Below are 11,032 nucleotides of genomic sequence, written 5' to 3'. Positions count from 1 at the left end.
TTCAGTATAAACTTGGCGGGTTGACAAGGATCAAGCACTCATTTTGCCATTAACCTTTATTCTGCAATTTTTTTTGTTTGTTTGTTCTGAGATGGAATCTCACTCTGTCGCCTAGGCCGGATGGAGTGCAGTAGCGCGATCTCGGCTCACTGCAGCCTCTGCCTCCCAGGTTCAAGCAACTCTCCTGCTTCAGCCTCCTGAGTAGTGCGATTACAGGCATGCATGCACCACAACGCCAGCTAATTTTTCTATCTTTAGTAAAGAGGGGGTTTCACCATGTTGGCCAGGCTGATCTGGAGCTCCTGACCTTAGGAGATCACCTGCCTCGGCCTCCCAAAGTGCTGGGATTACAGGTGTTAGCCACCGGGCCCGGCTTATTCTGCTAATTTTTAAGTCTGTGCAACTTTCAAGGGAAATTAAATCCCTACACACCCTACTTATTTTACACCGAACTCATCAAAATGTGGCTTCAAAGCCCCTTTGAAGTCCTAAAACTAGACATGTGGTCAGGGGGCCCAAGTGTTATAAGTGCATCTGAAACAAATAAACATGTTAATAAAATGTTTCCTTCTTGGCAGCATCCTGGTGCCTGCCTCCCTGGGTTGCAAAGGGAAATGTGATGAGGAAGAGGCGGGCTTCTGTGCTTCGAAGTGGGCAGGGCCTGGGAATCTCTGCAGGGCAGCTGCTGTCTGCTTCACCTCCATTGGCCCTGTCCACTCCTAGTAGGAAAGAGGCAAAGTCAATAGTGAAAGTTGGAAAGAAAACACAAAAGTCGGAAAGGACCTGGCACCAGACTTGTCCAGGGTCAAGTTTCAAAGTTTTCAAGGTGTTTGCACAAACAGCTGGTTTCCATAGCAGCCAAGCCCAGGTGCAGGTAAAGGTTGCCCTGTGCTCCTAGCCATTGACGGATAAAGAGGTGCATCCCACCCTGAGATGGCTTTAATGTAACAGGAGGCAGTGGCTTCTAGTGGGGAAATTTACCCCAGGGCGACATCACCAGCGCCCCCATGCAGGGGACCACCAGGCGTAGCCCGATACCAACAAACCGCCAGGGGGCAGCCTTGTGCAAGGAACATCACTTCCGGCAGGTGTTGGTCACAGACAGCAGTGGCGGAGACTCTGGTAGGTAATTGCTCCTTGCATCTCCCTGGGGGCTCTTATCTGATCCTCACGACCACCCAGAGAGGTGAGGCAAGGCGACTTCCCCAGGGCCACACAAGGTTGAAGCTCTGGGGTGCCTGACACCAAAGCCCATGCTGTTAATTTACAAATTCTACCTCCTCCAACAGAAAGCCACCGGGCTTCACACTGGAGAAACCAATGGCTGTGCCCTGTGTTCCTCCGTGGGCAAACTAGCATCAAACTGTGGGCCGGTCAGACCCGGGGGAACTGCCCGCCACTGCAGAATCCCAAAGCCCACGGACCTTCCCAGATAGGAGTCCAGGAAGCAGTGCTTCCTGGCACAGGCCACAGATAAGACTGCTCTCAGAGGCAAACAATTGATCCCAACTGACAGCCAGGTGTCAGAAAATCCAGTCTCCCTTCCCTGCTTTTCTCTCCACCCTCAACCCCCATCTGGAGGGCCGGGGGCCCAGCAGTGATTTCCCATCACCATGGCACCTGCCAGGCCTATCTGGGGGCTCCTGTTTCCACAGCGGTATCAGCAGGGGGTAGAACTCCCACTCTGAGGTCAAGAAGGCAGGGGCCCCGGGTCTGCCCCCAAGTGAGCTTTGCATCCGCAAACATGTCATTGCAGCACCTGAGGTGGTAGTGCCATATGCAAAGCGGTATCACTGCTGGGGGGTGGGGGGAGGCAGAGGTGGAGGCGGAGGAGGAGGAGGGGTGCTAGGTACCTCCCAAGCATTTAACAATCAGAAGCTCTTCTAGAAAAAGGAGAAACAGACCGGTTGCAGTGGTTGACGCCTGTAATACAGCACTTTGGGAGACCAAGGCGGGACGGATCACTTGAAGTCAGGAGTTCAAGACCAGTCTGGCCAACATGGCGAAACCATCTCTCTACTAAAAAGACAAAAATTAGCCAGGAATGGTGGCACGCGCCTGTAGTCCCAGCTACTTGGGAGGCTGAGGCAGAACTGCTCGAACCCAGGTGGTGGAGGTTGCAGTGAGCTGAGATCCCGCTGCTGCCCTCCAGCCTGGGCGAGTGACACTGTCTCAAAAAAGGAAAATTTAAAAAAAAGAGAGAAACAGAGGCAAAGGGAGGGGAAGACGGCAGCAACAATTAGCACAGCAGGGTGACAGGTGACAGCTTCTTGTTTACCCACCCCCCCAAAAAGCCCAGGTTCATTGTCAAAACAAGTTGCTAGTCTGTGTCCCTTAAGGCACAGGTTGGGGGAGCTGGTCTGGGGCTCCAACGATGTTACAGTGTGTGTGTGTGTTACACTGTCTTGCTCTGTTGCCCAGGCTAGAGTGCAGGGTTGCAACCACAGCTCACTGCAACCTTGGCCTCTCAGGCTCAAGTGATCCTCCTGCCTCCGCCTCCTGAGTAGCTGGGACTACAGGTATGCATTACCATGCTGGCTAATTTTTTAATTTTTTGTAGAGGTTGGGTCTTGCTGTGTTACCCAGGCTGGTGGTGTTGAACTCCTAGGATTAAACAATTTATTCAGAAGCGACAGCATCCAAGAACACCAAGGGAACTTTACGGAGCAAATGTTTTATTTAATAAGTTATAAGATACAATTTACAGTCGGTGTTTGATTCCAGTTTGGCTTCCATGTCCCAGCTTACAACACCCGTGGTCCTTTCACATCAGGCTTCGGGCTGCTCCAGTTTCTGTAGGGTGGGCTTTTACCCCCAACACTCGCCCCATATGCTACACCTGCCACAACAGTGGCCACTTCCTCAGGACTAAGCAGCAAACCCTAAAGGTCTGCCTGCCCAGACCACACTACACATTTGGGCTCAGGCAACGTCCCTGACGCTTTAACCTCATTCCAAAGCCAGCTCAGGTCTGCAGAAGGCAGGCAAAATTCCCTACACCTCATTTCTGTATTTCTGCACCACACAGCTCTCACTGTTTCTGCTAAATGGTGAAAAGACCACCAATAAGCTGCTGCCCTTCCTCTTTAAAAAAAAGAGAGAAACAGATTCCCACCATTCCCAACTTTCAGGCCAAAGATCGGCAGGAGTTTCATTCTTTCCTGTCTGTACAGATCATTATTTTCCAGAAAAAGTGAGCCATGAAGCTGGCTGGGGCGGGTGTGGAGTGTTAAGTCAAGGGACAGGCCTTGGGATGAGGGCGCTAATCCATGGGCCCCCTGAGGTCACTTTAAACATTTTGGTAAGACTCCCCAGGCCGATGAAGGGCTGGAGCATGTGCTAAAAACAAGGGCTAGTGTTGGTTAAAAGGGATCTTTGGCAAGTGGGGAACTGCTCACCACTGCAGAATTTCTTCAGACCTAGGAAGGGACTGAAACGGACTTGGAAATCTAAAGCAAAACCATGACTGCCGGGATGGTCTCGTGTGGTGACTCTGCAAGAAATAATCATCAGAGCGAGGGTACAGGTACTTGGGAGACATACGGGCCCGGCTGCCACCACATCCACTCTGCCCTCTGAGAAGCGTAAGAAGGCCACAGAGCATGGTGGTGTTGGCAGTGAGGAGCAGTAAAAGCAGTGCTAGTGATCTGATAGCCAAATACATTAACACGGGCACTGAAAGAGATTAAGCTGATTTTAAGTCATCCCCTTTGCTAAATGACAACCAAACTAGGTGTCCCCCTTTTCTCTGCCCACCTTCCCCTAGCCTTGTTTCATAAATGCTGAGGAGCGAACCAGCAGCTCAGGCTAGCCAGTTTTGTTTTTCTGAAACGTCAGTCTCATCGTGTGCCCAGTCTGTCTGCTGCAGTGGGTGATCTGCTCCACCAAGAGTTCTGGTTGGCACCTAGTGTACGCGGGATCTTCTCAGCCCACTGAACAAGCTTGCATTTCTCAAGATTCTCCAACAGGTCCCTCGAGAGTCCAGTCTAGGACTTATTTCTGAAGGCACTTTAGAACAGCAATATTTTAGGGATGGGGTTTCAGCCCCACAAACAGGCTGGAGGGCTTTGTATAAAATGAATTACAAACAAGCAACAAAAGCAACCACAAGACCTCTCCCCAGGACTTGAGAAAACTGTTTTAAGGCACTGTGACATGAAAAGGGCTGCCAGGGATGTGTTCCTCCCCCCACTTCACAGCCAGCACATAATCGCCCCGCTCCTTGACGACATATGTGACGTTGTATTGCTGGTTGCCTACATGCTTCATAGAGACCTCCTCGCAGGGGGTGGTGGGCCCATGGACCCCGATCAGCAGCATGTTGGAGCCTAGGAGGCAAACGAAGGTGGTTACTCCATTCGGATGCGTCAGGACAGGCACAGGAAGAGGAGGGAGTATGAGAGCCAAAGGTAAGGAGCCTCCGCCATAACGCTGGGGTCCCTGAGAGGTGGGAGAGTGTGGCAATTACAAGCGAAGGCTCATAGAGCCTGACGGTGTGGGTTCAAATCCCTGCCCTGCCACTTGCTACCTGGGTGACCTCGGACTGGAATCTTACCTCTCCCTAGCTCAGCTTCCCCATCTGTAAACAGGGAATGAGAACGACACATACCTCACGAGCTAGTTGTGAGGTTTAAGGAGTGATGGGTGTCAAACCCTAGCACACAGTAAGGGCTATTCTAAGCGTTAGCTATGAGAATCTTCTTGTTTACTGTCACAGGCACCTTAAGGAAGGTACTTCCAAGAAGAGGAAACTGACTTTTGGAAAGAGATTTAATAACTTTCCGAGGTCACATGGCTAAATCAGTTTTATGAACAAACGAATGAATGAATGAAGTGGCAGTACCAGGTTTCCAACCCAGGTGTGCTGGATGCCAGAATCCAGGCAACCGACCCTTGAAACCCAAATAAATACCCAAGTTCAAAAGGCAAAAGAGAAGAAAATCATTTAAAAATATTAAGTGCAGGAGAACAGGGTCATGAACATGGTTACTTGCAAATGGCTGGGTTACATGGGGGTAGGCACTGCAGGAGACCTCAGCAGGGAAGACCAGTGTACCCAGCATGTCCAGCCTGCCCCGCCCCACCCCACCCTTGAAAAGGCCGAGACACCTACCAGCTTTGCTGCAGTCCACCAGGAAGGAACTCTTCTGGCCCACAAAGGCCTTCGAGAGCCCTGCCCCCTTAGAGGTCACCTTGCTGGCGTCCGAGGATGCCTTGGGAATGGCGCTATAGCAGGTCTCTGTAGAAGACCTGGTCACTGACTCCACCAGGATGGACGAGGTCTCATTGGCTGAGCCGGGGCTAACCAGACGCTGGCCTAAGATACGGGAGGGAGGGGGACAGGTGTGAATGGCCAGATCAAGAGGGGTCTCTCAGCCAGAGGACAGGCGAGTACCCTACATAGTAGCCCCAGGAGAGCCCGCGCACCCCAACACCTGGATACAAAAGCCACCACACCCGTATCTCACACCCATAATGTCTTCTAAACCCCTGCGGTCCCACCCCCATACAACTAGGATCTGGCTTTCTGGGCAAATGGATGAGTCTGGCCTCGGCTGACAAGGCCTAGAACCCTCCCAATCCCCCCAGCCCCCATCCCCGCAAAGATGTGCCAGTGGAATTCACATCTTTCCGTTTACGTAAAATAGTCTATGTATAAGCAGAGTAAAATTTTGGATGACATATAATGAAATATCAAAAAATGATTCCGTGGATGAGAAAGGATGATTTTTCTATGTGAATTTTCTAATTTTTCTGCGAGGAACCTACATTCTTTACTTAACAGTGAATCATGACATGTGGAAGGGATTTACTACAGTGTTTATGGTGGTTACCTTGGGTGGTGGCTGTGAACTGGTTTTCATAGTTTGGTATTTTTTCCAGTGTTTTGGAGGAGACACATTTTTATAAGTATAATAAAACCTTTTGATTATTTTTAAAGTGAAAATTAGAAATGAGGGGATTTTTCAGGCCCTGATCTAAACAAATACGTAAGATTTCAATATCTATTCTTTCCTGTTAGAGACAGAAAACTACCGAACATGTTTTCTCAACTTCTGCACGCTCCACTCTGTGGACTTTTGTAAGTTGCAAACACTGCCCTCTGACATCTCATACTATTTACTGACATTCAAAGTTCAAAGTAGCTTTAACACATCTAAAACCATCCATAGTTTCCACTACGATTGATCTGACAAAACCAGCTCCCCAGGAAGGGAGAGTAACTCCGGAGGTAGTTGATCGTTACCTGTCACCTTGGCCTTGAAGGGACTGCCCACAATGTGGTTGGGCCCACCGTATTTGACGCCGATCAGGTAGTTACCAGGAGCCATGGGGGTGTACATGACTTTGTACCCTTCAGGTGTTTCCTGGCAATCCATTTTAACCTTGGACGGGCCTTCGATGGTGACGGATAATGTCCCTGGACCTGCTCGGGTGGTGTTAATAAAGAATTCCGACTGGATACCTGGGAGAAAGGAATAGAAAATGCTGTGTTGATGGCCCGGAGGGCTTTCCCAGGAGCACTGAGGCCGTGGTGAGGGACACACATAGGTCCCCTCACAGAGAGCTCACCCTGGTGGCATGGGAACCCACCGACACTAGCTCTGAACTTCTGGCAGAGAGAACCTCAGGTCCTGCGGGGTGAGGGCTCCCTTTTCCAGGCCAAGGCAGGAGGAGCATGGCTGACATTTCGCCCACAAGCACCAACAGCCTGGACACCCTGTTCTCTCCTCTGGGCATAAGCCATTGTGGCTGAGGGTGAGAAGCCTGAGTCACACTGTGAGCCTGAAATGCTGCTTCAGCCGCCAGAGCCCAGCTCTCCCTCCAGGGGTGTGGGGGATGCGTGGGCCCCTCTGACTGTCCTTTCTTCTCTGGGTAGACTTGGAGAAGCCAGGAAGGCCAAGCATCTCCTCCCTTCCTCCTCAGCCCTCACCCCAGGCACTGTGCTGCAGATTGGGTGCAGCCACTGTGACCTGCCAGCCCACCCACTTTGCTGTGAATTCCAGCAACAAGCACAGGAACAAAACAGCAGCTCCTGATGACAAGGCATGTGTGCCCCACTCTGGCTCCGGGTCCTGTGCACAGCACCATTGACACATGTGGTATGGAATCCTTTCCGCGATTCCTTCTTCACAAATGACTCTGTGGCTCAGGGAGGGGGCCAGTCGTGCTACACAACTAGAAAGCGGTAGAGCTGGGTTTGAACGATGTCTGCATGGCTCTGGTGCCAGGCTCATCTCTTGACCCCTGGATGGACAGTGGAGCTGCCTCAGATCCCCTAACTGCAGCCCTGAAACAACTTAGCTGGCCCAGGAGAGCCTCCTTCAGTCATCAGGCCTGGCACATGCCCGCTACAGTGCCCTCTATGGGGCATGCCTGGCATAGCATCCCCAGGCAGGGCTGTGCTTCTGCCAGAGCTCTAGACACTGCCCCAGCTGGGAAATATTTTGGTTTAATTATAGCTCCTAGTCCAGAGAAAGAATTATTGTTCTGGATATCAATAAAACAAAAGAGCTGCTATCATGCGACTCTCAAACACAACCCAGCTGTTCCTGGAAGCTCAAGGCTCCTGTCCCAAGGTCCACCCTCCCCACTATCTCAACCTCATCATGGTATCTAATGTGCAGCCAAGAAGCCCCTCAAGCAGCAGCTCTGAGGCCAGGGGCTACGTAGGCAAGAAGCGGGAGGTGAGCAACAAGGAGACAGTGTGTCCATCCAGGAAGCAGCTGTAAGGTGACGATAAGGAAAGATATTTTATTGATTGATTGATTGAGACAGAGTCTCACTCTGTTGCCCAGGCTGGAGTGCAGTGTCATGATCTCGGCTCACTGCAACCTCTGCCTCCCAGGTTCAAATGATTCTCCTGCCTCAGCTTCCTGAGTAGCTGGGATTACAGGCACTCGCCACTATGCCCAGCTAATTTTTGTATTTTTTTAGTAGAGACAGGGTCTCGCCATGTTGGCCAGGCTGGTCTCGAGCTCCTAACCGCAAGTGATCTGCCCACCTTGCTCTCACAAAGTGCTGGCCTTATAGGCATGAGCCAACGCACCTGGCTTTATTATTAATATTTTTTTGAGATAAAGTCTTCCTCTATTGCCCAGGTTGGAGTACAGTGGCATGATCACAGCTCACTGCAGCCTCAATCTTCCAGGCTCAAGCCATCCTCCTGCCTCAGCCTCCAAAGTAGCTGGGACTTCAGGCATGCACCACCATACCTGGCTAATTTTTTTTTTTTTTTTTTGTAGAGATGGGGTTTTGCTGTGTTGCCTGGGCTGGTCTCAAACTCCTAGGCTCAAGTGATCCTCCCACCTCCACCTCCCAAAGTGCTAGGATTACAGGTGTGAGCCACTGTGCCAGGCCAAAAATATATTTTTAAAGTGAAGTTGAAATGATGTGGCTGCAGGGGAAAGTTCCACCATTTTTTAACAAGCTGTTTCATACCTAAGTTTGTCTTTATTTTTTTTATTTTTTATTTTTTTGGTAGAGATGGAGTTTTACTATGTCACCCAGGCTGGTCTCAAACTCCTGGGGCAAGCAATCCTCCTGCCTTGGCCTCCCGAAGTGGTTGGATTACAGGCATGAGCCACCGCACCCATTTGGCCCTAATGCAATATTTTGACCAACCAAAAATCAGTTCATCTTGACTGTGAGGGTCCAAAAGGGCAGAGAAGACAAGGTGGGAAAAGATAAATCAGGGGTTGTGGGACAAGAGCTATTACTTGGCTGTTACCTCCTCTATGGTTCCAAACAAGCCTATTAGGTGGGTCCCGTTATTATTCCTGTTTTGCAGGAAAGGAAGCAGAGGCACAGTGAAGTCAGATAATTCATCTGGAGTCACACGGCTGGGGACCAGCAGAACTGGGATTTAAACATAAAGTCTGTCCAACTTGGAGCTAAAGCACTTACTTGAGAGAAGATGGAAGAAAAAAATCCACAAGCAGAAGTCTGTCACCACTGCCTCTAGCTACAACCTGTATCTGACACCACAAAACATCTCTGGGCACGGCGGTCTTCCCCCACCCCCTCAAATACATCCGGCCCAGTTCCTGTGAGTTTAATGCACATTAAATGCAGCACCTCTTGTTCTTCAAGGCAGGTAAGGGGATAGAAGGAGGGAAGGAGGCCCTTCTGGTATACCCCGAGCACACTGGGGTTCCTGGATCATTTTATTAGGAAAATTGCTCAGCGGCTCCAAAGAATCGGGAGCTCCCTGGTCTATCTCCCAGCCTCTCAAGCCTCCTCCAGCAGGGTCCCGCCTCAAATTCTCCACATTCCACTATTCCAAAATCTACAGAATGGACCATTTAAAGCTTGAGCCAAGAGATACAGCACACTCACCCATAAAAACAGAGGGAGGTTTGCTTTGTTCAGAAGGTCAGGATACTGGGCACTCTGGCAGCCGAGCACAGATACCTTTTCATTCCATGCACACTGCAGCTGTGTAATCTCAGAATGGATATTTAGGGAAAGGCTTGGGAGCAGGAGGGCTGGAAAAACAAGACGCCTTCCCTGTGACAAGAGCAATATTTACACAGGGTTTGAAGCAGGCGGTTCTGTACCTCTCCCCTCCTGGCTGGGAGCTTCCCTGCAAGAGCAGCTCCTTCTCTCAGCAGTGTCCAGCACTTGCAGAGCACAGCCTGAAACCTAAGCTCCCAAAAGGTGTGTGAACAGCCAAAAGGAAATGGGAGAGGGCCCAGGCACAGCCGCATGAGCCAGCAGGAAGGTGAGATGCTTCCTGGCCAGTGTGGGAGACCCCAGCAGCTGCTGTGGGGCCTGACCTGAAGCCTGCCACGCGCTCCAAGTGCCTAGAGGACCCCACCTGGGCCCTCAAAGGTGAGTAGCTTGTCAGGGCCCAATTGCCAGTACTGCTGCCTGGAAAGTACTCCTGAGCAGCTGGGAGGACAGGGTCCTGGTTTAGGACACCCCAAAGTGGGCTGGGGATGCAGTCACTGCCTCTGGGTGAGCCAGCCACTTAGAGAGGGGGCCAAGCTCGGGGGTTCAGCGCACAGGCTCTGAGGTCACAGATTTGGATGGATTCCTGGTTCTGCCTCCTCTCAGCTGACTGCTTTTTGGGGGAGTGTTTGTTTGGGGAGTGACTCAACCTCTGCACCTCACTTTCCACGTCTGTAAAATGGACATCGCCTATGGTAAAATGATACCATGCCTTTCACAAAAGGCAAGCTGCAGGCCCAGAGTTCAGGGTGGAGCCAGACTGGATTTGCCTGGGGAGTCTGGCAGCACTCACACCACCCCTGTGGGTGGCTTTGCTGAGGCCACTGCTTTGGTCAGAGTCCCGGGCAGCCTGCCAGCCCACCAGTCACTCCTGCACCTGGAGAGGGCCCCTTGGTCACACAGGACACTTGCTCCTGGGGCTGGATGCCAGGCAACCATGCAGTCACTCACCCCTCACCCCTGGGAGGCAAGTCTGCTCCATCCCACTCTCCTTATGCGGGGTGGGGGTACACACACGAGAGACTCAAGAAACCCGGACATATTGCTTTCCCAAGGGGGTCCAAAGTAACACCAAATGCAAACATGCCCCAGTGAGTCCACACTGCGCACTTCAACTGCAGAGACTAAGGACCGGCTCTCCACCCTGGCAGCCTCCATAACAGTGACGCACTCACTGCACACCACCCGATGCCACCTGTTCAAATAACCGTGATTCACAGCAGGAATTCTCACACAGCCAGGAAAAGGAGGGGAAGATCTGTTCTGACATGGAAAGATCTTTAAGAGGTCAAAGCAAAAACACAAGCTGTATCACAGTAGATGCAGTAAGATTCCTTCTGTAAGACAAAAGCAAAACTCTGTGTCTGCTTGTCTAATGAACCGATTAGCTAACCAACCCAGCAACCAAGAATGAAGACAGACAATGAGATGACAGACAGGGTGAAGGCCCTCCCTTCCTGGAACCGTTTGCTTCTGGACCCAGGTGGGGGAGGAGGAGAGAAGATGATGGAGTGAGTCCCACTTTATTTACTTCTTCGCTGCCTGTATTTTTCACAATCAAACATGTCCCATCTGTGGC

The 11,032-nt window shown here is 51.1% G+C and overlaps 1 protein-coding gene across 4 annotated transcripts in view; it reads right to left on the bottom strand.

Moving 5' to 3' along the window:
• Nucleotides 1–2,658: 2,658 nt before the first annotated feature.
• Nucleotides 2,659–11,032, bottom strand: part of FLNB (filamin B) — a 167,146-nt gene continuing 158,772 nt past the window's right edge. For all 4 annotated transcript variants that reach the window (XM_005547469.4, XM_005547470.4, XM_005547471.4 and 1 more), the window contains 3 exons: nucleotides 6,248–6,466; nucleotides 5,114–5,317; nucleotides 2,659–4,328 (listed from right to left, as the gene is read on the bottom strand). In XM_005547469.4, the coding sequence (XP_005547526.3) occupies nucleotides 4,141–4,328; nucleotides 5,114–5,317; nucleotides 6,248–6,466 (611 nt within the window). In that variant the 3' untranslated portion in view covers nucleotides 2,659–4,140. The remainder of the gene's footprint in view (nucleotides 4,329–5,113; nucleotides 5,318–6,247; nucleotides 6,467–11,032) is intronic.

The sequence above is a fragment of the Macaca fascicularis genome, chromosome 2 (genome assembly GCF_037993035.2).
Source record: "Macaca fascicularis isolate 582-1 chromosome 2, T2T-MFA8v1.1".
Lineage (NCBI taxonomy): Eukaryota > Metazoa > Chordata > Mammalia > Primates > Cercopithecidae > Macaca > Macaca fascicularis.
This window is presented reverse-complemented; position numbering and strand designations above follow the sequence as displayed.